General features: G+C 41.8%; 1 protein-coding gene and 2 long non-coding RNA genes across 3 annotated transcripts; all 3 read left to right on the forward strand.

The window, feature by feature from the left end:
• The first annotated feature begins 2,548 nt into the window (after positions 1-2,548).
• LOC143141706 (uncharacterized) lies at positions 2,549-3,815 on the forward strand. The gene is made up of 3 exons (XM_076302437.1): positions 2,549-2,786; positions 2,876-3,024; positions 3,123-3,815. Exons 1-3 carry the CDS (start codon positions 2,549-2,551, stop codon positions 3,813-3,815), a joined length of 1,080 nt encoding a protein of 359 aa, XP_076158552.1.
• Positions 3,816-8,245: 4,430 nt separating this feature from the next.
• Positions 8,246-10,887, forward strand: LOC143141870 (uncharacterized). The gene is made up of 4 exons (XR_012990811.1): positions 8,246-8,312; positions 8,720-8,749; positions 9,722-9,811; positions 10,379-10,887. It is a non-coding gene; the product is annotated as an uncharacterized LOC143141870 (long non-coding RNA).
• Positions 10,888-17,324: 6,437 nt separating this feature from the next.
• On the forward strand, positions 17,325-22,464 carry LOC143142202 (uncharacterized). Its single transcript, XR_012990906.1, has 5 exons — positions 17,325-17,505; positions 17,847-18,290; positions 19,490-20,810; positions 20,989-21,291; positions 21,470-22,464. It is a non-coding gene; the product is annotated as an uncharacterized LOC143142202 (long non-coding RNA).
• The last annotated feature ends 1,159 nt before the right edge of the window (positions 22,465-23,623 follow it).

The following is a 23,623-nucleotide window of genomic DNA, read 5'->3' on the forward strand; positions in this document are numbered from 1 at the left end:
CCAAACAACCCAAGATTGGCTGAGTTACAAGGTAATTTCCTGTTTGGCGGCTTCGCCACCAATTTCGATTGGCTGTTACGGGTGAATGCTTTTGTCAAACCTGATAAGGCATGGTCTGAAGATGGTCTGAGCCAATTTTGGTGAAAATCAGATGAAATGTGTGACCAGTGAAAACATTTTAGTGTTTTTGATTAAATCCAATATGGCGGCCGAATCATTTATGTTGACATCACAAGTTGGTTTGGGTCAGCCTAAGGACATCCAAAAGTACTACCAGACACCACTAGTACATTTTAATTCCAAACACATCAACAGCTACAGGCCAAAATGCATTTTCGCTAATTACAGCGCCCCCTAGAGGTCAAAGGTCACCAGATTTTTTGAGTGCCCTACTGATGGGGTTATAGGTCCATGTACTAAGTTTGGTTACGATACATGAAAGGGTTGCTAAAATACAACAGTTATTAGCCAAAAGTTAGCCTATAATTTTGCTATTTGCAGTACCACCTATGGTTAGATGCACATGTACCAATGGATGAAAGAGTTGAATGAAGTTGCAGAGATATGAGCTAAGTTCCTTTAAGATGTCTTTGGTTTTTGGTGTGTCTAAATAAAGTATGGAAACATGCATTGCAAAATAGTATTTTGTATTATGTTATGAATGTAACCACGTTCATTAAATGATATATAGTACACCCGTGTGATCATAAAATATTGTTGTAGCCTAGAGAACACAGTGAATTGCCTTGCGCTATAATGAGGCATGTAGTGGTAAAGTATGAGGTGGTAAACTATGAATTGTGTTATCTTGGTGAAGTGGACTGCACCATACAGTATCAGATTTTTAAAAAGGCATTCAGAACATGTTTGATGATGGTGGAGGTTATTGTCCTACTACTATAACAATACCAGTGGTATTGAATGGTTCCTAGATTGTTGATGAATGTACATATTGTGAATGTAGATAATATAGTGCGATTTTGAATGTTAAAAGTTGCAATTGGTGAATAAACTCTTTTGAGAGGTGGCTAAACTCTAATAAGAGGGGGATAAAGTCTATTTCTGGAAATTCAGAGATGGATAAACTGATTTTCCTTGTGTTTAGTTTCCACTACATCGCTGACTATAATATAGGCTATAGGCCTAAATAAAAATTCCCTTGCATTGCCTTGCCTTGTCCATAAGGGTTAGAATAGAAAGTGTAAACTGCATGCAAACCAAACACAAACAAATGTGCTTACATATAGAAAAGCAAAGACATAGGGTTATGCTATAAATTGGTACAAAATATTATGCTATATGATGCTGGAAGTTGGCTTGGAGTGTTGAAAGGCATCATGAAATATGACATAATATAAAAATCGTTAATACTGTGGTGAGAATGCAGATTGACTGTGGCAATAGGCCTACAGGCGCACTGCAAGGATCACTGTCACTAATTAGTCATGATTGCTGAAATGATGCACCTGGACAAGATGAGACTGAGGGTTTAAATGGGTGGAGGGTTGGCTATTCTGGAGACATAGTTAACACACGTAGTTTGGAAGCGTCTGTGGCTGGCTAGCACCACCGATGCCGAAGAAATCTCATCTTCAGCTAGACAGAGGAGTCTCGCTGACTATACGGACAGGAATGTCCGTCTTTAATTCGTTCTGTATAATGTTTCTTTGTGGATTTTGTCCATTGTCGTGCTCCTACTGCGGTTGTTAGTGGCCGGTCATGGTTTGAATTAGCTGTTTGAATAAGGTCAGTGACTTGAACCAAAACTGTAGGCTAAATTAACACTGGCAGGTAGAAGATACGCGGCCGCCTATGTCCCTGAAGACTCTTACCGGGTTAAATGAGTCAGTAGGCCCAGCGCAGCCCCCTACAGGCTAATTTAATGAATGTTGCCAACGTAGCCTAGTGCATTGTCCATGGTTCTGAAACATGACTATTCGTACCGCTTGCTTTGCAGGAGGTATAAAACAGAGCAGAATGCACGCGTGTTTCGTGAGGGAGACTGTGGCTTGAATTGTGTATATTCTGTATGAAAAACGTGAGCGAAGCATTTGACAACTGCCAGACATGAAAATGACGCTCCCAGCGCAGACTGTATAGCCCGAATAGTGAGCGTGAAATGTCAACAGAGTGCAGGAAAGGCTCATGTCGTTTGCACTATTGCATCGGCAGTGATATCGAACTAATGACTTTTATTAAAGTAGCGTAGCTAATAGATCGAGTAGGCAAACGATTATCTTATAGGCCTAATGTGCTTCGGTTGACCCCGCTGAAAACGTTGTCCGAGGGTCTTGCCGTTTTGCATCTGCTGATGCGAAGTAAAGCGCTTTAATTAACGCCGACAGTCTGATTGCTGGCGGCTCGAGAACGATACTTTCGAGACTGGTGAAGAGATGTATCAATTCAAGGTGCAGGGACGTCTGGGTCAAGGGGCTGCGTTAGTCTGGTTTGAAAGAAACAAAGTAACAAATGCGAGGAGAGAGTTTAAATGCTGCGGCCGAAGCGCTGCTTGGTCAGAGGGAGAAGGAATCAGGTGAAGAACAGCAGAATGGCCAGCCCGGCGAAACGAGCGAGATCCGAGTTGGAGACCGCGGTAGGATACGTTCACTCTGTGTCCCCCATAAAGATGTCCAAGAGGAACGTGAGATACTTCGAGGCCACCCTGCAGACCGGCCGCGAAGAGTATCATCGGCTGGTGGCGTTTTCAGCTGACAAGCGGCAGGCTTTCGCGCAGTCCTCGCTGGCGAAGCGATCAGTGAAGCTGGCCAACGTCAGGAAGACCGTCAGTAAGTAGCCCGCACCTGTAGTGATTTAATTTGCTTATGTGCCCAACGTGACGACCAGTGATGTAACTTTGCCATGCGTTTCTGTTCAGGTTACAGCGACCCCACCGGCTACGATGTGCTCTTCTCCAGCGCCAGCGGTTTGGACGCGGTGGAGACGGCGCCCTTCATATGGAGAGAGCCCCCCGGAACCACCCGCCAGCAGATCTCAGACGTCTTGGCCCTCGGACCGAGACAAAAAGTAAGCAGGAGAGAGCCTAGAGTCGCACAGCCTACGGTCTTCCTGGACACACTCTGCGCCTCACTAACTCGTTTTGCCTTTGTTGTGTGGTGTTACAGGTCAGCGAGTTGCACGCAAAGATACTGGCAGACGGCGTCGTGAGCCGGGTGGTGTCGGTGGACGGGACTATGAAGGAGCTTAGAGAGTTCGGGATTTGCGACAGGAGCGGCCAGACTAAGCTGACGCTGTGGGAGAGCAGCATCCTGGACGTCAAGCCTTCCAAGTCGTTCAAGTTGTGCCACCTGGTGACACGGAAGTCGGGTGACCTGACGGTACTGACCAGCACTCCGATCACAACCGCGACCGCCATCGAGGACGTGGGCGAGCCCGACTCCCTGGAGCCCCTGGACGACTCCAGTGACACCACGACCACTCTCCGCGGCTGCGTCAGCGCGGTGTACATCGCACAAAAGCAGCGCTGTCGGAGGTGCCACAAGAACCAGGAGGAGTTCCCCAAGCGTTGCACAACGCACAGGTGCGAGGGCTGCAAGATGCTTCAGAAGTCCCCGTCCTTTCAAGCCACATACAGCGGCTCGTTGGAGCTGACATGCGACGGCGAGGACCACTCTGTCAGCCTGCCTAACTCCGCCATTTGGAGTTACGCTACACAGCACCTGGGCGACTCCGTTAACGAGGCGGAGGTAATTGAGGAGCACCTCCTCTGCACCGGGAACATCGAGGTTCACGTGAACTGTAGCGGACTGACTTTGTCCATTGAGCCGTTGCCTGAAACAAAAAAAACGACCGCTTGATGTGTTGTGTCTTTGTTCAGTTTTCATTGACTTTTGTTTAAAAAAAAAAAAAAAAAAAAGTTTGTTCTGTTTTTTTTTTTTTTGGGGGGGGGGGGGTTCTGTTTGAAAACGTTTGTTGTTTGTATGCATTTATGCATTTGCTTAATTTAATAAAGTTCACGATTTCTTTCAATCTTTTTCAATCATGTTTTGTTTGGTGGTAGGTGAGGGAAAGGGGTGGTGGCTGCACTGGCCATGGGTGATGGTTTATGGGCAGAAATTGAATAGCATTTTAAAAAAAATCCTTGGGCTTTAGTTTAGCATTGTGTTTGACAATTAGCCTAGACCTGGGCTGCTTTTGTGTTAATGCTGTCGCAAAACACTGGCTATAGCTGCAATATATTTGATAAACTTAGGCCACCCTTGCAATATTCAAAGAAAAGTTCCATGACGCCGTAGGTTAATATCAACAATGACTGTGCGCTTGAACGTGACAGTTACACAAACAGAAGTGATGGTGTAGGCTACCGGGTTGTAAACTCTTGCTTTTTTTAACAGCCTGACTTTGAATGGGCAAGGGGTGGGGGGGCAAACACATTAAGCTTGGTATCTTTAGCTGTTTGAGTAGGCCAGTGACTTGAACCAAAACAGGCTACATTAAATGAGTATAGGCCTAGCGCAGCCCCCTACAGGCTAATTTAATGAATGTTGCCAACGTAGCCTAGTGAATTGTCCATGGTTCTGAAACATGACGATTCGTACCGCTTGCTTTGCAGGAGGTATAAAACAGAGCAGAATGCACGCGTGTTTCGTGGGGGAGACCGTGGCTTGAATTGTGTATATTCTGTATGAAAAACGTGAGCGAAGCATTTGACAACTGCCAGACATGAAAATGACGCTCCCAGCGCAGACTGTATAGCCCGAATAGTGAGCGTGCAATGTCAACAGAGTGCAGGAAAGGATCATGTCGTTTGCACTATTGCATCGGCAGTGATATCGAACTAATGACTTTTATTAAAGTAGCGTAGCTAATAGATCGAGTAGGCAAACGATTATCTTATAGGCCTAATGTGCTTCGGTTGACCCCGCTGAAAACGTTGTCCGAGGGTCTTGCCGTTTTGCATCTGCTGATGCGAAGTAAAGCGCTTTAATTAACGCCGACAGTCTGATTGCTGGCGGCTCGAGAACGATACTTTCGGGACTGGTGAAGAGATGTATCAATTCAAGGTGCAGGGACGTCTGGGTCAAGGGGCTGCGTTAGTCTGGTTTGAAAGAAACAAAGTAACAAATGCGAGGAGAGAGTTTAAATGCTGCGGCCGAAGCGCTGCTTGGTCAGAGGGAGAAGGAATCAGGTGAAGAACAGCAGAATGGCCAGCCCGGCGAAACGAGCGAGATCCGAGTTCGAGACCGCGGTAGGATACGTTCACTCTGTGTCCCCCATAAAGATGTCCAAGAGGAACGTGAGATACTTCGAGGCCACCCTGCAGACCGGCCGCGAAGAGTATCATCGGCTGGTGGCGTTTTCAGCTGACAAGCGGCAGGCTTTCGCGCAGTCCTCGCTGGCGAAGCGATCAGTGAAGCTGGCCAACGTCAGGAAAACCGTCAGTAAGTAGCCCGCACCTGTAGTGATTTAATTTGCTTATGTGCCCAACGAGACGACCAGTGATGTAACTTTGGCATTTCTGTTCAGGTTACAGCGACCCCACCGGCTACGATGTGCTCTTCTCCAGCGCCAGCGGTTTGGACGCGGTGGAGACGGCGCCCTTCATATGGAGAGAGCCCCCCGGAACCACCCGCCAGCAGATCTCAGACGTCTTGGCCCTCGGACCGAGACAAAAAGTAAGCGGAGAGCGCCTAGAGTCACACAGCCTACGGTCTTCCTGGACACACTCTGCGCCTCACTAACTCGTTTTGCCTTTGTTGTGTGGTGTTACAGGTCAGCGAGTTGCACGCAAAGATACTGGCAGACGGCGTCGTGAGCCGGGTGGTGTCGGTGGACGGGACTATGAAGGAGCTTAAAGAGTTCGGGATTTGCGACAGGAGCGGCCAGACTAAGCTGACGCTGTGGGAGAGCAGCATCCTGGACGTCAAGCCTTCCAAGTCGTTCAAGTTGTGCCACCTGGTGACACGGAAGTCGGGTGACCTGACGGTACTGACCAGCACTCCGATCACAACCGCGACCGCGATCGAGGACGTGGGCGAGCCCGACTCCCTGGAGCCCCTGGACGACTCCAGTGACACCACGACCACTCTCCGCGGCTGCGTCAGCGCGGTGTACATCGCACAAAAGCAGCGCTTTCGGAGGTGCCACAAGAACCAGGAGGAGTTCCCCAAGCGCTGCACAACGTACAGGTGCGAGGGCTGCAAGATGCTTCAGAAGTCCTTGTCCTTTCAAGCCACATACAGCGGCTCGTTGGAGCTGACATGCGACGGCGAGGACCACTCCGTCAGCCTGCCTAACTCCGCCATTTGGAGTTACGCTAAGCAGCACCTGGGCGACGTTAACGAGGCGGAGGTAATTGAGGAGCACCTCCTCTGCACCGGGAACATCGAGGTTCACGTGAACTGTAGCGGACTGACTTTGTCCATTGAGCCGTTGCCTGAAGGAGAAACTGCGGCTGAAGGAGAAATTACTGGCGAGGAACTTGAGCGTTTGTTTGCCGCAGAACCGACTGTTTGATGTTGTGTGTTTTTGCTCAGTTTTCATTGACTTTTGTTGGGGGAAAAAAGTTTGTTGTGTTTGGGGGAAAAACGTTGTTCTGTTTGACTCTTTGTATGCATTTACGTATTTGTTTAATTTAAATAAAGTTCACGATTTCTTTCAATCTTCTTTCAATCATGTTTTGTTTGGTGGTAGGGTGAGGGAAGGGTGGTGGTGGCTGCAGTGTCCATGGGTGATAGTTTATAGGCAGTAATTGAATAGCATTTAAAACAAAACAAAAAATAATCCGTGGGCTTTATTGCTGTGGTTGTTGTGTGGTTGAGCTTTTAGTTTAGTATTGTGTTTGAATCACAGCTGGGCTGCTTTTGTGTTAATGCTCTCGCAAAACTGGCTTTAGCTGCAGTTTGATAAACTGACGGTGGGCTTGAACGTGACAGTGACACAAACATGTGATAGCCTAGGCTTCTTAGTTGTAAACTCATGCTTTTTTCAACAGCCTGATTTTTAGTGGGCAAAGGATAAATCTGACATTTGCGTGGTGTATTAGGCTATATCAAATAAAGACAGTGATTTGTATGTCATTATTTCGTGGTAGGGCGTGTTAAATAGGCATACCTACACATCCCAATTGTGGCGACAATGATTTGAATACCATATCTTATCTATCTACTTCGAAACGTAAAATTAAACTATTTAATTAATTTAAACTATATAACTGTATGTATACTCTTAAATATGTTTGCTTCTCATTTGTAAGTGGATAGATAATTTGTGGTTGTGATTAGAAATATTTACAGTCACACGTGACATTTATCGTGACTTTTATTATGACGTGCAATCTTACTATAATTGGTCTGGTTTAACAGATGCTCTTCCTTTAACCTGATTGCCATCGGCAGGTAAGACGTGTCTTGAATAGGGGAGGGAATTGATGTTTGTATATTTTGCATTGACCTACTTATACTAAGCATGAGTGAACTAGCAGTTATAACATTATATATTAGTTGGTGTCTCTGGAGAGTGACATTAGTTCACTTCATGAACGTTAATGTCGAGTCATATATTGAAGTAACTTAACGTTAACGTTAGCCTAGCCTGCTAAGTGAACATTGAGAAAAGTTAGCTGGGGAGGGGGGGGGGGGTCTTAACTTGAAGTGCTAATCAGCAATTAATATTATGAGCAGATTGGAGCAAACTAGTATGAGTTTAATAACTGGTCGTTTACTGTTATCACGTTGGTTTACTGTTGTAAGAGAGTATTTTAAATTGCCAACTAAATTAACGTTAGCTGCTAGCTGATTAACGGAAGGTAACTTAGCAGCTAGCGTGTTCGATAACGTTAACTTAACGTTGCAAATTTGAAATGTCTGTCGGAGTACTTTTATTTATATATATGATGAGTTAGTAATGTTACACTAAGCTTATAATCACGTTCTTTCTATGCTGTATTGCTTTTGACAATGATCGACTTTCCGACTCAAACTGGAAACTTTTCATGATTCAATTGGAGAAATATGTTCAATCGTTTGGATCGCCCAACTCTTAGTCGGCGTCATTGATAAGGTCTCAATGGGCAGCACACATTCTGGACTTGATTTGTATGCATAATTCGTTTTTATTCCTGTGTCATGACTTTTCCAGTTGGTCAACATCTGTCTAAGCTGTAGCTGTAAATATGTACAACAAAGGTTCCATTTTATAGGCCTAATGTTAAGCAAGCCTCTTGGGCTTTTTCACTTGTATATGTGCATGACATATCAGGTAAAATTAAGAACACAATGGAATGTTTGAGTTGATATTAATAATGGCTCTTTTATCCTTTGCAGATACTGAAATTGTGTCCCTCCTTTTGAAAGGTAAGCATGGGTGTTCTTGCACATGGAAGTAGAGAAGCATGATTGAGGGCTGTAGATTATTGCAATGTAAATGTAGCCTACAATATTTAAGCATTTTTTAGCTATGAGGCTCTCTAGTATTGCAGTGAAGGCATTGTACACCTGACCTCAGAGGCTGGTTGAGGTGACTGGTCTCTGCACTTGTAAGATATAGTCAATAGACACGTAACCTTTTCAATTGGAAAAACAATATATCAGGTCTGGTGTAGGTCTAATGATGATAAGCAAGCCTCTTGGGTTTTGTTTTCACTAGTGTATGTGCATGAAATATCAGGTAAAATTAAGAACACAATGGAATGTTTGAGTTGATATTAATAATGGCTCTAAAACATTACTACTTTTGCTTTGTATTATTTTATCCTTTGCAGATACTGAAATTGTGTCCCTCCTTTTGAAAGGTAAGCATGTGTTCTTAATGAATGTGGAGTGACCTACCCTTGCACATGAAAGTAGAGAAGCAGGATTAAGGGCTGTGGAATTAAGCATTATGTAAATGTAGCCTACAATATTTAAGCAATTTTAGCTATGGCGCTCTCTAGCATTGTCACTGCAATGCTAGAGAGCGCCATAGCTAAAATTGCTTAAATATTAGCAGGCATTGTAGACCTGAGGTCAGAGGCAGGTTGAGGTGACTGGTCTCCGCACTTGTAAGATATCAGTGATTAGACATGTAACCTTTTGAATTGGAAAAAACAATATATCAGGTCTGGTAGAGTATGCAAGTAAGCACTGAAATTGATTTATCCAGCAGTATGGACAATTGTGTTTTTATTTAAAGGCATGCAATGTTGAACACATATTTAGTGTTATGGCTCCTGCACACTGCCTGTGGCGTTTCTGTTGCGTGGTGTTTTCTGTGTTTTTGAACACCCGAAATGTGTCTGATGCTGCGCTGTGGCGGCCCCTCTGCCTATTAAAACATCTCTTCACTTTCGCTTTTGAATGGAAACGCTTCCAACATGCTTGTGTGTTGCGTGAAAAATAGGAATGGATCCCATTTCTAGCATGCACAAGTTTTTGGCACGGCTCGAGCTGTGCCTCACACAGGTAGTGTGCAAGCTCTAACCTGTTAACATGGGACCCAAAAATAAAAATGGCCACACAGACAGTGTGCAGGAGCCCTTAGTCTTAGTTTTTATTCACAAATGGATTGCAGTATTCTGTTTTTTTGACTCTAATTATTGCTTTTGAATGTATTTGCTTGAAATGAAAAGCTTTAAAAAGTCTTGAAGTTGTTCATGCGTGCATTGCTATCTTTTAATATTTCTGTATATGAAAAATGATTATAGTGTAGCTGTTTGAGTCAATTAAGTAGATGTGGCATATTAGACCTGACTATATTTCTCGTGTGTTTTCTTTGTGTTTTACAGATGCCACGTTCAAGCAAAAGGTCTCTGGCAGCCAAGAAGAGATATGTTGACTGTGGATCACAATCACAGGACCAGGGGTCCTCTGACAAGGTCTGGTGTCCATTTGACTTTTTTTGTCCAGAAGTATTATGATTGTGTAGTATGCATTGTACACTTTAAACATCGCTCCAATTGTTATTCACAGTGAGGAAGTAGCAGAATTTTTCAGTATGCTGCAGAATGATTAATATATATATATATATATATATATATATATATATATATATATATATATATATATATATTATAATAATGGATTATAAATTAAAGTTAGGGAGTTGTTAAAAAATCTCCGATATAAATATATGCACTGCAATACCGAAATACTGCAATTTCTTCATTGTATGTGCCTTCTTTACTTTTTATATTGTTTACTTGAATGTTATGTTTGTCTGTGGACTTAATTGGTAAAATATGTCTCGTCTCCACTGTGGGATAGTGGGAAACGTAATTTCGATCTCTTTATGTCTTGACATGTGAAGAAATTGACAATAAAGCAGACTTTGAAAGTATGTTTATCTTAGAACTGCTTAAATGATTACAGTGTAACTGTAAGAGATGATTAAGGAAATGTTAAGTTAGACTCAATATTTTATATGGACTCTCTGTGTGTTACAGATGCCACGTCTGAGTAAGCCGTTCCTGGCAGCTGAGAAGAAAGAAGCTGACCTTCAATCACTTTCTGAAAACATGCCAAACGATATGCCAAACGATATGCCAAACGATATGCCAAACCCTTTGCCGAACCCTTTGCCAAACCCTTTGCCGAACCCTTTGTCGAACCCTTTGCCGAACCTTTCGTCGAACCTCGTTTCAAATCTGGTTTCAAATCTGGTTCAAAATCTGGTGTCAAACCCTTTGCCAAACCCTTTGCCAAACCCTTTGGCAGACAAATATGCTGACTATATGCCAAACTCTCCACTCACTCTGTCTGACTCTCTTCCAAAGTCTCATGCCTCTTATGGAAACGCAGTGCCATACTGTGTCAATAAACAAACTGTAACTAATGATTGTTCCTGTTTGACTCAATCTGATGACTTTCCAGATAAATCTGTGCTGATGGGGTCCTTTCATCAAGGTCATCCACGGTTTGGAAATGTGCGCAACAAGCAGTGTGGTGCCATCAGTTTGACTGCTGTTTTGAAGTCCAAGATGAAGAACGTGTGGAGCTGGGATACTAGAGATCTTGATGATGTTTTGATTAAGGGAACTGTTCTTTACAGGTCAATGAGTGCACAGGGTAAAATCAGAGACCACGGAAGGGGTTACATTGCTGTGTCTGAATTGCCGAGGCAATATGAAGTGTGGAATTGTGATTTTGCAATAAACTTTGCTGAATCTTACACTGGATTTATTCAGGTTGATGACTATGACCATGCTTTACGTGATGTTGCCATGCCTTTTGATGTAGCACTGCAGCGGGCACTGTTTAGCAATGATGCTTGTTTGTTAACCGTTTGTGCTAACACGTGTGCTATAGTGAATGTAGGAGCAAGGTTTGCCTTTGTTGATTCACACGCTAACAGAAACGTCAACCAGAAAGGTGAAAGGACAAGTTGTGTTGCGTATTTCAGCTCTGTACACTCCCTGTTCACGTTCGTTTATGACTTTGCGAGATCTTTTGGCGTAAGCACACCACGGTTTGAGGTAACTGGAGTCACGGTAATAACTGATGCCAACGCCCAGATGGACGATTCATCCAGCTGTTCAACGAGCTCTGCAAGTTGCCGTCCTCTCTACAGCGATGTGGTGAAGCGTAAGCCTAAAGTGTATGAACGAGTTGTAAGCGGGTCGTCTACAGTTGCAGCTAATTTCACAAGTGGCACAGAATGTTCACAGACCATACCAGACACAAATGCTTGTTCTAATGTAAACAGCAGACCACTCTACAGTGATGTTTTGAAACAAGGTTCCAGTAAGGGTGTTAAGCAAAACAAAACTGCAACAGACGATGTCATTCTAATTGATGCAGGTGCGCCCGATCAGTCTTTTCAACCTTTAAAGTGTGATGTGCAGGCAACTGATGATGTCATTGTAAGTGATGTAAGAGTTCCCAAACATGGTTTTAAACCTTTAACTCGTCAGGACCAGGATGCACTGTGTATGCGTTTAGAGCTTCAAAATGGAAATGTTGATGTAGGCCTAATGACAACTGATATTGATGACATGGGATGTCCCTGTAAGATAAAAAGTATAAAACCTGATGGGAATTGCTTTTACCGTAGCCTAGCCTTTAGCATTTGCCACAATGAAGACAAGCATTTGAAAATAAGACGGGCTGTCGTGCAACACCTTCAGAGAAACGGCACCAAATTTGAAACATATCTGAGGGAGGAATACACATCTGTGCAGGATTATGTGACTAAATCAAGGATCTATTACTGTGGTTCATGGGCAAAAGAAATTGATATTTTTGCTGCTGCTGACTTGTTGCAAACAACTATCTTTACTTTCAATGATGGTAGATGGAATATGCACAGACCTGCAGACTCACAGACATGTAGGCCTACAGAGAATTGCATCTATTTAAATCACACTGGTAATCATTATGAAGTTGTTGAATGTGTACAACACAAAGATGCAGGAAGGCCTTGTGCAGGAACATGCCAGCCAGTCAAGATTGATGACAACTTGAGGCCACAACGGAAAAGAAAGTTTAAAGATGAATCAGAAAATGTGAAAGCAAAGAAAGAACGCCAACGATATCAAAATGATAGTTACAGACGGAGAAAACTTCAGTATGACAAAGATAAGTACCATAAAGATGAGCTTGCCAAACAGACTAAGCGTCACTGCTCTCGTGACTATTTTCTAAAGAAATACAGAACAAATATGGACTTTAGGAAATTCGTGCTTCAGCGTTTTCAGCGAAAATATCAAACTAATCCAACATATCAGAAATTACGAAGTGTTTATTTTCAAAAGAAATATAAGGAAAATACAGATTTTCAAGCAAAGGTACGAGAGTATTCCAAAGACAAATACAAGAGAAACCAGAAACATCAGAATGCTGTCCGTGCTTATTCTAAGGACAAATACAGGAGAAACCAGAAACATCAGAATGCTGTCCGTGCTTATTCTAAGGACAAATACAGGAGAAACCAGAAACATCAGAATGCTGTCCGTGCTTATTCTAAGGACAAATACAGGAGAAACCAGAAACATCAGGATGCTGTCCGTGCTTATTCTAAGGACAAATACAAGAGAAACCAGAAACATCAGAATGCTGTCCGTGATTACTCTAAAGTTAAATATAAAACAAACAGCAAATTTCAGAGACTTGTCCGTGATTACAGTCATATTAAATACAAGAAAAACATTGGATTCCAGAACAAAATTAAAGAGCATAACAAGAGGAAGTATCAAGAAAATGAAAACATCCGTATAAATAAAATCAAAACAAGTCGTGAGAGTTGTTTAATATGGCAGAAGAAACAGGAAGACATTGGCCTAGCTATTGATCATTTTCGTCAGGAGGTCAGCTGTGGTCCTGAATATGTATGCTCAGTATGTCACCGTTTACTCTTCAGGAAGCAAGTGGTTGAGTGTAAAAGACATTGCTATGAAAGAAAAGGAGCAGAAGTGGCTGCATTGGCTAATAGATGCATGACATTGCAATATTTACATGTGTGTGATGTTGAATGTGATCAGAAATGTCATTTGTCTGATAGTCCATCAAGCAAATTATGGATTTGCCATACATGTCATCGTAAAATACTTGGAGGAAAACTTCCCGAAGAAAGTGTTACCAACAACATGCATTTGGATGATATTCCAGCGGAACTTAAATGTCTGAACTCTTTGGAACAACATCTCATTGCACGTCACATTCCCTTCATGAAGCTGTTGTGTTTGCCTCGAGGCCGCCAGAGAGCTTGCCATGGTCCTTGCGTCTCTGTTCCAGTTAATAACGCAGGTGTGACAAATATACTCCCAAGAAATGAATGTGATGACAAGATGATAAGAGTGAAACTGAAACGCAAGTTGACGTATAAAGGTCATTACGAGTACATGTATGTCCACACTGATCGTGTCAGAAATGCACTGAGGTATTTGATGGCAAACAATAAATGGTACGGTGATGTGACTTTTAATGACGAATGGGTAAACTCTCTGAATGGCACTGACCAGCATGAGGAAAGTACCAAACAGGAAACACCTGCTAACAGTGATGATGACAATGTTCCTGAAGAGCAAGCAGAGGAAGATGTGACTTATATCAAAGACCAGAATGGGCTTTTGTCAGATACATCATTACAACCTGTCGATCTGGGTTCAGAGATCATTGATCAGAATTTTCAGGATATACTTAATGTGGCACCAGGTGAAGGTAACAGTCCAGTGAGGTTGCTGTCCGATAAAACCAACGAGGCAAAATGTTTCCCTGTTTTGTATCCATCTGGTGGACCTACATTCCATGATGAAAGAGAGTCCAAAATAACTCTGTCACGATACCTGAATACACGCATTCTGAATGCAGATGGGCGTTTTGCACAGAACACAGACTTCATTTTTTACGCACAATACATATCAGAGGTGCATCAAGTTGTATCTAGTGTATCAGTGGCATTACGCAAAGGTGGCGGCAACTCCTCTCTGAAAGATGCATCGCCAGACATGTTGTTGGACTCAGAGTCGTTGGGTAAAATATTGCGCAATGACGAAGGATACAAGTTCTTACGAGGAATTCGTGGCACACCTCCATACTGGATGTCAGTTCAGAAAGATTTATTTGCCATTATAAGACAACTGTCCATACCCACGTTCTTTGCATCTTTTAGCTCTGCAGATTTGAGATGGCCTGAAATGCTGAACTCTATTCTAAGAATAGAAGGTAAACAAACGTCGGTTGACAATCTTGACTGGTCTGACAAATGTGGACTCATACGTCGAAACCCTGTGACAGCGGCAAGAATGTTTGATCACAGATGGCATTGCTTTCTACGTGATGTAATCATGTCACCAGCAGAACCCATAGGGAAAATAAAGGACTACTTTTATCGTGTTGAATTTCAACAGCGTGGCTCTCCTCATGTCCACTGTCTTTTTTGGGTTGAAAATGCTCCCAAGATTGATAAAGAGAGTGATGATGAAGTAGCACAGTTCATAGATACATACATCACCTGTGAAATTCCACCAGAAACTGATGCAGAGCTTAACGAGGTTGTGAGAAGCGTACAGAGGCACAGCACAAGACACTCTAAGACTTGCCGCAAGAAAAACACAGTGTGCAGGTTCAACTTCCCACGACCACCATCAAGCTGTACTTTCATCACAAGAGGCGGTAACTGTGAGGAGCTGAATGGCAATGATGACAATACAAGTGCGAGTGCAATAATAAAGAATGTTAAAACTGCGTTGACCATGCCTGACATGAATTTTGATACAGCTGATGCATTTTTTGAGTCTCTTGGGATAGATCAAGGTTTGTTTGAAAAGGCGTACAACATATGTTCCAAAAAGAAAAGCATTGTCCTGAAACGAAATCCTGGAGACATTTGGGTGAACCAGTACAACAAAGACTTACTCCGTGCTTGGCAAGGCAACATGGATATCCAGTATGTCACAGATGCCTTTTCAGTTGTGGTCTACATACTGTCGTACATCACAAAAGCAGAACAGGAAATGGGTTTGCTCTTACAACGTGCCCAAGACGAGTCAATGAATGGCAACCTTGATGCAAAAGCAGCATTCAAACAGCTTGGGAGCGTATACCTACACAACAGAGAAGTTTCAGCCCAAGAGGCAGTGTATCGATTAACACACATGCACTTGAAAGAATGCTCTCGTGATGTACAGTTCATTCCAGTAGGTGATAATCCTGTTAGGATGAGTTTTCCATTGCATGTCCTCCAAACTAAAGCTCAGTGTAATGATGAAAGCAGCATTTGGATGACCAATGTGATCGAGAGGTATAAGAACAGACCCCAGGATGCACAATTTGAGGATTTATGCCTGGCCAGTTTTTGTTCTGAATACAGAGTTCTATCAAAGTCACAGGTTCCGACTGAAAGAGATTCACATGACATTGTACAGCTCAACAACAACTGCGGCTTTGTGAAACGAAGGACCCGAACTGAACCTGCTGTTGTGAGGTATCCCAGATTTTCTCCCACAAAAAACCCAGAAAAGTACTTCCATTCGTTGCTGCAACTGTTTCTGCCTTACTATGAAGACTGTCACCTCAAACCGCCCCAGTTTGATACATATGAGCATTTCTATAAAAATGGTGCAGTGAAATGTGGCGTTGATGTCCAAAGAGTGCAGTCGATTGTGGATACCAACAAAGCTTTATTTGAAAAAGAAAGTGATGAGATTGACAGAGCTAAACAGTTGCTGGAAGACCAGATTGATTTAGAAGATGCCTGGGCTCAGATATGTCCTGAAACAGAAAGGGAGCGTCTTCGTTGTTTGGATCTGATGAAAGAAAAAGTTGTAGATGATGAAGGTGATGATGATGACAAACTCATTCCTGACCTGACAGCAAACCCACAGACTACATGCACTTTGGAAACAAATCATGTGTCAATGCCCAGACAGGATGCATTGCATTTATTGCGATCATTAAATGAAGAACAGTCTGCCATATTCTATGCTGTTCGTAAGTGGTGTTTGCAGAAACTGTTTGGACAAAATCCTGAACCGTTGCGATTATTCATTACTGGTGGAGCAGGAACTGGGAAAAGCCATTTAATCAAAGCAATACATTACGAATCTACAAGGCTGTTGTCACAGATAGCTGAAAACCCTGAGGATCTCACTGTGCTTCTAACAGCACCTACAGGAGTGGCTGCATATAACATTGGAGCTGCAACAATTCACAATACATTCTCCATTGGTGCAAATGTCAAACTACCATATCAACCACTAGGTGATGAGAAAGTCAACTCTTTGCGAACCAAAATGGGCAGCTTGCAAATTCTTATCATTGATGAAGTGTCCATGGTTGACCACCGTCTTCTGGCCTACATTCATGGTAGACTGCGTCAAATCAAGCAGACTGGTGATTATTCCTTGTTTGCAAAGGTTTCCCTGATTTGTGTGGGTGATTTTTTTCAACTCAAGCCTGTGAAAGGCACGCCTCTTTTTGCTGACAACAAAGGAGCCAACCTGTGGGACAACAACTTTGAGGTTGCAGAACTGACCAAAGTCGTTAGACAAGAAAATGCAGCATTTGCTGAAATGCTTAATCGTCTCAGAGTCCGTAAAAAGAACGAACCTCTCACCGACTGTGATGTTCTCACATTGAGGCAGCGTGAAACTGGTGAGGAATCTACAGACATTCATGTGTATGCTACAAATGCAGAGGTTGATGAATATAACGTGAAGAGACTGCAAGACACCTGCCCAGACGCAATCAGCATACATGCTCAAGACTTTGTCCGAAATCCCAAAACTGGAAGAATGGAACGGAAAGCTGGCTTTCACACAAAAGTTTTCAACTCTTGCTTGCCTAAATGTGTTTCGTTGGGCGTTGGAGCAAGGGTCATGTTAAAGAAAAACATAGATGTGTCTGATGGCCTTGTCAACGGAGCATGTGGCACAGTCGTGGAAATCGTTCAAAGTCAACAAGGCGATGACATGCCTGCAGCTATCCACGTGGAGTTTGAAGACCCTAATGTAGGAAAGATCCAGAGGTCAAAAGCAAAAAGGGTTTGCGAAAGTTCAACGATAGTGGAAGTGCAAGAGGAACAAGTGGCTAATAATGGTGGAGTACGAAGGCAACTGCCGATTAGCCTGGCCTGGTCAGTAACTGTACACAAATGTCAAGGGCTTACTGTTGAAAGGGCTGTTGTGTCACTCAAGAAGATCTTTGCTCCAGGGCAAGCATATGTTGCGTTGAGTCGCGTGAGAACTCTCGGTGGGCTGATGATTGAGGACTTCAAAGAATCTGCCATATTTTGTGATAACAAAGTAGATTCGGCTATGAAAAACTTGCCTAAGTTTAACTTTGGAATGTCTGTTTCATCCAACATGAACCCTGTGTGCACAATAGCACTTCACAATGTACAGAGTTTGAATGCTCACATTCAGGATGTTCAATCCTACAAAGCTCTAATGAACGCTGACTGTATTTGCTTAACAGAGACGTGGCTCAATGTAGACACTGAAGAAGAGCCACAACTTCCAGGATACGTCTTCAAACACAATCCGAGAGGAAACTGTTACGATGACTCCGAGCCAGCCTTTGCAGCGTTGAAACAACAACAAAGAGGTGGAGTTGGTCTGTATTGTTCAGAAAACATTGACATGCAGGTGACAATTCCAGAAAGTTGCAATTTGGAATGTCTGTATTTTGAAATACCTCATGCAAATTTGACTGCTGCTGTGTTGTACAGGCCCAGCTCTTATAAGATTGACATGTTTCGAGAACAGTTATTACAGGTAATCTTTGAACTTGAGAAGCATCCAGGGAGGAAACTCATCATGGGAGACTTCAATGAGGACATCTTTGTATCGTCTACAATTCTCAAGTTACTGGAACGGCATGGATACACTCAACATGTGCAAGCAGCTACGACTGAAAAAGGTACATTAATAGATCATGTCTACATTAAAGGCACAGACGATGTTGTTGTTGAAGTTGTGCAGACATACTACAGTTTTCATGAAGCCATACTGATCTCACTGTTGTAATGTTTTCTGTGATTAATGATATTTGTCTTTGAATAGGTAGGTATGTATATTCTGGCTATGATACACATGATGTCATTATGAGTTCACTCCATATTCCGTCCGCTAAGTGGGGTTCGGGTGGGTGGGTGGTGGCAAGGAGAGAGCGTAACACTGGACGGCTCCTTGCAGGGGATGGGAGGGGTATAGGGGCCATTTTCCAAAAGAAGTTGCAAATAACGGTAAAGATACAGATGAATGTGTAAATATCAGGAAGCACTACAGTTGATTTATTATGTAGATTATTTTTTTTAAGTCAGTGGATCATTCCTTAATTGTCTCAAGCATTTTAGACTTTGTCTTGTAAATGTTTGTTGAATTATTTCATTTTCGTTGTATTACACCACCATTACACCAAGTTATGTGTAATGCTTTAAATGCTAAAAAGAATCAAAATTAAAGTTATATAATGAATGGACAGACATAGCACTGTATATATAGCGTATTGAATGTTTTTATCTTTACCGTTATTGTAAAACCTTAACATTATCAGTGAATTACAGTTAGGATGATAACAATCAATAACAGCAAACACAGCTGTTCAAGTTTAGTACAGTACAATTAAATTAACCATATTATTTTACACAGATATACAGTCAGTTGAAGACTGGTAGTATTATTGCAACACTGAGTTAAAGGACAACAATACCTTAAATCTTCAATGAAGTGAAAGAATAAATTGTGTATTTTTGTCTCAAGATTGTGTAAGAGTGGTGAAAACAAACAAAGAAAACAGATCTTAAGCGCAACTTCTTTTGGGAAATGGCCCCTATACAGGGAACTTTTTTGTTCAACATTTTCATGAATTATGGAATTATACCAAGTGGACATTGCTGTTTATCATGCATATCGAAGGTGTCCAATTCACCACCAATTTGCAGCTAACCCACAGTTTTCAATATATACAGTAGTGTGACACAAAAAGTGTTCCTGCCTCACCCTTATTGTTGTCTTACTGACGTATGCTTTGGCACAGTAAAGTCATGATACAATATGTACAAGATCACTTGAATAGTGCTGATTACAGACAACCTCTGTTATTTACTGTGGGATCAGTTCTGTTGCCTTTAAGATAAAAACAGGTCCGAGGCCCAGCCCACATCTCGCTACAACACCACTATTTCTTGGAAAAGGGCAGGATCTCCAAGGACATTCTGTTTGGTGGAGTTGCCACCAGCTCCAGGGCGGTTGAAGGACATGAAAGCCATGGACAGCAATGCAATCTCCTGAGAGAAGCATGTGAGTAAACATGCTTGCTGGAGACAGGTGATATGTAAAGGGGGCAAATTCAGAAGACACGTTCAGAAGAATAATCTGGATAAAAAAAAAAGACAGCAACAGCCATTATTCCTATGTGGGACTACACAGCCATTCTAAGCATTGATTTCTATGTCTACCAAGACTGACAGGTGGCATCTTAGCACTGTGTATATCTTTCATACCAATTGAACTGAACACCTTACCATTTTTGTTTGAGTGATGAAAATACATGTTAGAAGTAATCTACATATTTATCATTGTCCACTTGGTATGCAGTTCTGTAAACAGGGTCTAATTCACATGGTGAATCGAACTAAATTGCATTGTTAAAGTAGTTCAGATATGCATCAGTTGATCATTTCATTTACAAATGTGTTACTATACATTGCCAGACTTTAGTTAATTATTTTGTTAATGTGAAAATGCTATGTCTTGACATGAAAAATTCAGAGAAAAAAGTTTATTTTTGTTTCTAAGTCTTAGATTGGGTGAGGACAATTCAGTTAATCAACCCAGGACCATTTTCAGCCATTAGTCCTGTACAACTACTTGAAATAACTATATTTAATGGTTTAAGTTTTATTTTTTTTGCCTGTGTGATGTGTTCTTTGTTTTTCATTTGGGTCTGATTTTGTATTAGGCTGTTCTTTTATGTGGGACTGATTTGTTTTAGCTGCGACTGTACTATAAGTATTTTGTTACCACACCAAGCATTGTAATTTAGATGGTGTGTAACATGTTACTTTACTTGTTGATACATTGCATGAACTATTTTTATTTTGTTTTGTTTTTGTTTTGTTATATTATTGTCAATTATTGTGAAGTATTATTTGGCATGAATAATTACAAAGAAGGAAAAAGAAGGAAGAGTTATTGATATTATATCAAAAGAGTTACTGATGATCTATGAATTTCATTTCATAATGGGATATATGGAATCTGTTCACTAACATATTGCTACATTTCACTGCTGGATCTGTAAAATTAACCACCACAAAACAATGGACTGAATATGGAGGGCAAGAAGTCTTACTTTGTAAGACAAAACTGAACCAACCACTTCAGAGGTGTGGAGTCGGAAATGCTGTCATGAGATCTTCTGACATATTGACTTTATGTGAGTACCCATTATATTCAACTGTACATTTTTTCAAAAACAGGCATCCTAATTCTGATTCATACACATTTGACAGGATGTTAACTTTAAGAAAAAGACATGTTGCTTTATTTCACCTGTGCAACAATAGCATGTAGACTTTTATTGTAAATGTACATCTGCTCTCAAATAACCACAGAAAATGTTGGCCCAGGCCCAGCAACACAGCCTTTTGAGTGACCTGCACCAGATGGTGGGCCTGCTGAGGATCACGGACATCCGCCAGCAATGCGGCCTTCCGACTGAACTGCACCAGTCTTGCTGTGGATCATGGACATCCGCCAGCAACATGGCCTTCCGAGTGACCTGCACCAGTCCTGCTGCTGATCACGGACATCCGCCAGGAACGCAGCCTTGCAAGGGACCTACACCAATCACAGGGCCTGCTGAGGATCACGGACATCCACCAGCATCGCAGCCTATCAACATCTTATGAGGTTATGTGAGTATCCATGCTTTTCTTTTCCCAAAAGATGCAATCTAAAAGTTTATGCATATTTTAGTAGGATGTACATTTTATACACTGTCAATGAATAGGCATTTTGCTTTCTTACACCTGTGGAACAAAAGAATGTATACTTTTATTGTAAATTTACATCTGCTCTAAAATTACCTTACAGATAAAAGTTGCCCAATCTAAAGGAATATACCTGCTGAGATGCTTCAGAGCTGTGGTATGCACAGAACTGGTCCATGCGTCTGTTCCATGGGACACGCCAATGGTGAGGACTGCTGAGGACATTCACAAGCCACACAGCCTATCGAACCTCAACTGTACCAGACGAAGAGCCTGCTGAGACTCATCCTCATTTTCCATTGGTGGTTGTGGTGGTGCAGACGGACTTGTACTTGTCAGGGTGCTTGAGGCTCAGGACTCTCACCAGCCTTGTGACCTGCTGAGGCTCATGCAGCTGATCTTGGCAATCTACAACAGCACTACAGGACAGCATTACAAAGAGCAATGAGCAGTAGATGTGGCCATCTACTGACTAAGGGATGACAAGCCCGGTTAAGAAGATTGACTTTGTTCTGTAGATTATTATTGGACCATTTAGTAATACAATGGAAATAGAAGTAATTGGGGCTTTAATGACTTCATGTTTTTGCTTTTTCTCAGTTTTATTTTTTTACTATTTTGGACATCTTTGCTTTTTGTTCTATCATTGTTTTATGCGGAACTTTCTATTTGTGACATTACATTTGATATTATATTTGTTTGCCTAACATCATGCAATTTCTACCTCTTCAATTGGAACACTTATTGTTAATAATGTTTTGATAACAAACCAGAATAGTTCAGAAAATATGTTAAGATGTTTATATATTAAGGATAGAAAAGATGTGATGATGTGAATCACATAACAAAAAGGACACATTTTTAAAGATTGTTTTGTCTACCAGAGTTGTAGCAGATTATCAATGACTGCAGTAATGACTTTTAGTCCATAAATAGCCTGAAAGTTAACAGACTAACCACACTCAGGGATTAACTCACCTAACTAACCTGTGAGATTGTAAGATTGTAAAATCTATGTAAAATGTAATTACATATCACTAGCTATGCTATAATGAAATTGTGATTAATAAAGTACAAACGTTTTTTGCCTTATCTTTACTTAAAAAAAGACTGATTACTCAGTTAATTTTTAAATGACTGAACTTCAATACGTCAAGTTTTACATCCTTATACATAGACTGTTATCAAACTAAATTGCATTGATATCAAATGTTGGCACGTGTCAGCCAAAGGATCTTTTTCAATAACCAGTAAGGTTTATATCCAAACACATGAACACTTACAAGCCAAAATGCATTTTTGCTAATTGCAATGGCCCCTAAAGGTCAACGGTGACCACATTTCTTGAGCCTTCTGTCTTTGGTTTTGATACATGAAAGGGTTGCTAAGATATGATAATGAGCCCACTTCCTGTTTGGCAGCTTCACTGCCAATTTTGATTGGCTGTGTTGTGCAAACGCTTGTGAATATGGCTTCAAAAACAAGACATATCTAAGGCTAAGTCTGAACAGTATTAAAAGACACTACACTTAAGTTTTAATTTCAAACACATCAACAGCTACAGGCCAAAATGCCTTTTTCCTAATTGCAGTGCCCCCTAAAGGTCAAAGCTCACCAAACATTTCGAGTGACCTCCTGATGGGGTCTTGAGTACATGTACTAATTTTGGTTTTGATAAATGAAAGGGTTGCGGAGATAAGAGCTCACTTCCTGTTTGGCCGCTTCGCTGGAAATTTTGATTGGCTGTCACGGGTGAATGCTTTCAAAAATGGCTCCAGAAATGAATACATGAATAAGTCATGATCTGAAGATAATGTGTGTCAAGTTTCTTGATGATTGGTCAAAATGTATGACCTGTGAAAATTTTGTTTTACTTTTGATAAAATCCAATATCGTGGAAAATCCATCATGGCGGAAATTGACATCATTGTGTGTGTTGAACTCCATTTGGCCCCCCAAAGAGGAGGACTCCAAAGATACCTCATTTTTGAACATCGGGAATACGCGTCAAAGGTAATGTGCGTGGACGCACATCCACCTTTGGCCTGTTGGTGGCGCTAGAGCGCTGGAGGTGCCGGCATGAAACTTTGGTGAAATTAATTATTGGACTGTCCCCAATCGGTGTGCCACTTTGTGCCATCGGTGTGAACTTTTTACCAGAAGGTTATTTGGGCTGCCATTGACATCCATTGCAGAATAATACACATTAACAACTACAGGCCAAAATGCATTTTTGCTAATTGTAGCGCCCCCTAGA

This window comes from Alosa pseudoharengus, unplaced genomic scaffold (assembly GCF_046254945.1).
Source record: "Alosa pseudoharengus isolate Yale_2024_CS ecotype anadromous, Long Island Sound unplaced genomic scaffold, YU_APseudo_1.1 YU_APseudo_1.1_scf_24, whole genome shotgun sequence".
Classification (NCBI taxonomy): domain Eukaryota; kingdom Metazoa; phylum Chordata; class Actinopteri; order Clupeiformes; family Clupeidae; genus Alosa; species Alosa pseudoharengus.

Excerpts from the sequence above, each read along its gene's own strand:
- LOC143141706 (XM_076302437.1), top strand. The coding sequence starts at position 2,549 with ATGGCCAGCCCGGCGAAACGAGCGAGATCCGAGTTGGAGACCGCGGTA. Across the intron at positions 2,787-2,875 it reads CAACGTCAGGAAGACCGTCA|GTTACAGCGACCCCACCGGC; the intron begins GTAAGTAGCCCG and ends GTTTCTGTTCAG. Across the intron at positions 3,025-3,122 it reads CCCTCGGACCGAGACAAAAA|GTCAGCGAGTTGCACGCAAA; the intron begins GTAAGCAGGAGA and ends GTGGTGTTACAG.